The sequence below is a fragment of the Aptenodytes forsteri genome, unplaced genomic scaffold, assembly GCF_000699145.1.
Source record: "Aptenodytes forsteri isolate BGI_AS27 unplaced genomic scaffold, ASM69914v1 Scaffold415, whole genome shotgun sequence".
Taxonomy (NCBI): Eukaryota; Metazoa; Chordata; class Aves; order Sphenisciformes; family Spheniscidae; genus Aptenodytes; species Aptenodytes forsteri.
In genome coordinates this window covers 245,023-249,529 of record NW_008794745.1, presented here as the reverse complement: position 1 = coordinate 249,529, position 4,507 = coordinate 245,023, and the positions used below count along the sequence as shown (strand labels likewise).

The following is a 4,507-nucleotide window of genomic DNA, read 5'->3' as shown; positions in this document are numbered from 1 at the left end:
ATTTTATTGTCATTTGACTTTCTGACAGCTTTTTCCCCCCCCCCCCGCCCCCCCGCAATGAGTTACAGTCAATTAAACAGAGTTTTGCTGTGGCAAAGTTGATCCAGAAGGAGGTTATTTCCACCCATTCGTTTGCTTTTCCACCTGTGAAATAGTTTCTAAGTCAGACAAAAACTGGCCAAACAAAATATCTTCCACAGGCTGCTCTCTAAAGCAGGGATTCACCAACTTTCTCTCTATTTTCTATTTTGTTGCATACGGTTTTGTTCAATCTGGCTTGGACTCTCCTGGCTTAGTGCTAGGGCTGATGCCATGAGTTATCATCTAGGGAAACTTTGCTCTGAAAGCTCCTGCTGAAATCCACCTGAAGTACACCAAAGAGCTGAGACCTAATTTAAAACCTTCTGTAGGCCCTGGTTTCTAGACGCCTTCATTCTAGCAGATCTCTAATTTGAAGAAGGTTGAAGTTAGCCATGCTTCACACGGGGCTTTCTGCCCCCAGCACTCATGTTAATACTGTTGCTTGTAAGAGTGTTCCTGATGAGGGTAAGGGGACTTCTCATAAAGCGACGTATTTGCAAGGTTGAGGTCCCACACGATATTTTGTCCGACATTTTGTGGGTGATTAAAGGCTTGATTCGTCAAACAGGGCATTCAAACTGAGGTCCTTAAATTAGGGGCTAGCATGTTGACGACTCCTTCTCCGGTGAATGGAGAGCGTTGGGGACCTGTGAAGGCAATGCTACCCACCTCAGAGCCCCAGTGCCCTCTGGCAGTCCCCATCTCCCTCTATTGATTCTAGCAGGAATGCCGGGAGACGAGGTTCCCAGTGCAGGCGCCTTGGTTAAAATGCCTTCGGTTAGGTTGGGATGAATCCGGCCCTTTGTACATTTGTGTGCTGGTGCCAATACTGTAAATCCTTGCTCAGTGAAGGACTTCACTTATGCAAGCAAATATTGCCATTGGGTTCGGCAAGTAAGGACAACTCATACATTTAGTGTGCTTCAGAATGCAAATTGCATAGAAACATTCAAAAAGTTGAATAATGCCTATTATTCATTACAGAAGTGCCACCACCTCTCCGGTGGAACCCGATAGGCAGTTGCTTTGCAAAATACACAGCTGGTTGTCTATTTAGGGATTTTAATTACAAAACGTGCCCCTGTTTTACTGCTAGAGAACGGCTCAAACGGCAAATTGGACCAAATGGATTGTTTGTTCCCCCTTCTCTTTGAAATCTGAAATGCGTGACAAAAAAAAGTGCAATGCCCTGTTTATGTACTAAATTAGGTCCTGATTTAATGGGAATGCCCATGGGGACAAGCGTAGGGGTGACGGGGTCTTTGTGTGAGATTTGGGGCTGAATTAGGCAAAAATGGCAAAGAAACTAATGGCCTTTGGAAAAAAAAGATGTTATAAGACGAGAAAATAGCAAAATAATCTGGTCGTGCAGACACCTGGCGGGGTTTGCTATTGACACTAGCCAAGCCAGGTTTTTCTCTTTGAATTTTGGCAAAGAGGTGGGTCCAGTTGCGTGTGCTTGACTTGGTGAACATGAACCTCTCTCTGTTCTCCCACCATTAATCTCGAGCTCTTTCCTTCCCATTGGCCAACTTTCAATAGGAAGGAAGGACGGTGTTTCCATAAAATGCGGTGAGCACATGAAGTTCCTCCAATGGCAAACACAGGGTTGCCTTTCCTCCTGGGCAAGTGCAGGTGGCTCTCCTCACTCCTGGCTGAGGGCTCGGACTGCCAGGCAGCGATGGAGAAAGAGAAGAAGGGGACCTGTTGCCTCTTCTGCCTGCGTATTAGGGCATTGCAGCTACATCACACCTGATCCAGACTCAGTCCTGCTCTGCAAAGACACCAAAGCATTTGCATCAAATTTGGCACGGCAGGGTGAGTTTGTAGAAGATCAGCAGGGCATTTGAGGGTGTTGCTGGTCCACAGTTAATATTTGCTTAAATGGCAACCCCTGGCTTGAGAAAACCTACTCATCTAAGCCCTCAGGAGAGGTATGTGAAGGAGAGGATGTGATCCAGACTCAGTCCTGCTCTGCAAAGACACCAAAGCATTTGCATCAAATTTGGCACGGCAGGGTGAGTTTGTAGAAGATCAGCAGGGCATTTGAGGGTGTTGCTGGTCCACAGTTAATATTTGCTTAAATGGCAACCCCTGGCTTGAGAAAACCTACTCATCTAAGCCCTCAGGACAGGTATGTGAAGGAGAGGATAGCACCTCTTTGAGCAACACGGTTGCTTTGGATAAGGGTACGTTCTGTACAGCAGCTGCTTTAAACGTTTAACTTAGATGTTGTAAGAGGACCAAAGTTAGGAGTCTGAGGGGGATTCATCCCAGCAAGCTTTAGATGCTGAAGGTAGCCGACTAAGCGAGCAAACTAGTCCCTCTTAATTCCTTCTAGAGTCAGTAGGGAGGCAAATATTCCTCCAGGGCACGATGGTCAGAGGTGGAGTTGCCCTCCAAGTACCTTAGGTAGTTAGTCCACGCAGTGCTTGCAGGTGTGGGGCTGGTTGGGGAAGGATGTCAGATGTACATTTAGCTGGTCTGAAATACAGAACGGGTGAGCCTTACCAGTCTGAGTGAGAGGATCCGGGGTCTGAGAGGTAAGGTTTTGGTCATGGCTGCACATTGATGAGAAAATACTTGTTGGTGTCAGTGGGATTTGTTCAGGCAGTATGACCTTCATCCCTGGTCCTCTGGTCAGTGCAGCCCTTTCTGTCCCAACAGCAAAAAGAAAGTAAGTAACTCTAAGAAAGCAGATTTCCTCGAGAGAGAAATTTGTGTGTGTGTGTGCAGTTCCATGTGTTAGTTATGGGACAAGCCTCAGCGAAGTGAGAGGTTGTTGACAAGAGATATTTTTCCAGTGGAGACACATAGAGGAAGGCCCATCTGGAGTGGTCAATGCCTGAGCTGAAGGATGACTTGAGTTCCTGAAAGCTGTGTTTTCCCCCACATCCCTATTGGCTTGGGTTTAATAAACAATATCCCCTCTCTCCCAGGCCATGCCTTGGACTTGCGATGAACTCATTCCATTTCCTCCCTTTCAGATCACCCAGTTAAAGATTGAGAACAACCCTTTTGCAAAAGGTTTCCGCGGCAGCGACGACATGGAGCTCCACAGGATGTCCAGGATGCAGAGGTAACGTGTGCCTCCGTCGCGGGGACCCGCTCAGGACCGCGAGAGCCGCCTGGGCTTTGCTTTGCATGCCCCTTGCGGCTTGAGCTAAGCCGGGACTTAGTGGCAGTCCCTTCTCTGGCATCTGCTTGTGCGTTTCATGTCAAGCTGTTGAAATATCACCAGGATGTGGGGCCAAAATCCAGGACTTCCCACTCGGAGGTGAATGCCTTAACTGCTGGGTTACAGAGGCAGGATCTCACTTGTGGGTTGTCCTCTCGGCCGCAGGGACCTTGTATTTCTTTCTGACATGTTCCCATCCACAACCACCTCTATCTTTGTGCTAAACAGATGTCTCTGCGGCTGCATGTGGGCTTAAACCTGTTTAAAGCAACAAGAGACTTGGACTAGCTCTGAGAAGCTCTGGTCATCAGGCTACTGCAGAGGAGCTGTTGGGTATTTTTTTCCCCAGGTGGCAGTGCTTTAAAGACAAAGCTCTCAGCCCTGTTCTGGGAGCAGGTTTTTTAAGGATGTTCCAGATGCCTCTGGAGACCTTGGTGTGGAGACGTATGTTGTGCTGGTTTCTGGCTTTTGGAGGGTCTTTGGCAGGAGGGGAGTGTTTGCCTGGTCGGTTCTGGATGTGCAGGTCAGGAGCGTAGGCGTGGTGGTTTCAGGTTGAAGAAGGAAGTTATTAGAAAATGCTGGGATCTCCAGGGCCAGGTGGCTGAAGGGGTCTTTTTGAATCTCAGTTTTGGATGTAAGTACTTAAGCTGAAAATCAAGCCTAAATCCTGTTTAAAAATCCCGTTTAAAGTCCTTTTCTAAACGTCAGGTCCTGCCGGTAATTAACTTCATGCCTTTCACTTCACTTGGAACTTCGTCCATGTGCCAAGTTGCTTCCTGGTACAAATGTTTTGCAGGAACCCTGCCATACTCATGATTATACCTAAGACAGATGTAGACGCTCAATATAGCATTTTTCATCCAGGAGGGCAGGAGTGACTCAGATCCCTTATTCCCCGGGACCAGCAGAGCTGGCTCTCAGTGGAGGCCTGTAGGGACCTGCGTTGTGACCTTCTGCCAGGAGGGCTCTCTCCACCACCCGCCCGGGAGCCGGCTGTAGGTGGTCACTGCAGGCTGGAGTGCAGATGCCGGTGCAGATGCAGGAGTCTCTTCTGGTCGCCGTCGCTGGTGACCTGAGCATGGCTCTCCCCAGCCGTGCAAATCGCACTGGCGGGCAACAAATAATGCCTGTAATCCTGCAAAGGCTTACAGCCGTAACCCTACTCAAAGGGGCAAATGTACTCCTGTGTACAAACATTTTCAGGCTCAGACCCAGAAAAGCCAATATATATATATATATATATTAAAA

General features: G+C 48.1%; 1 protein-coding gene across 1 annotated transcript in view; it reads left to right on the top strand.

The window, feature by feature from the left end:
* TBX5 (T-box 5) overlaps window positions 1–4,507 on the top strand; it is a 166,117-nt gene that overhangs the window by 142,097 nt on the left and 19,513 nt on the right. Inside the window, 1 exon segment of the mRNA XM_009274023.2 lies at window positions 3,069–3,160. Coding sequence (XP_009272298.1) covers window positions 3,069–3,160 — 92 coding nt within the window.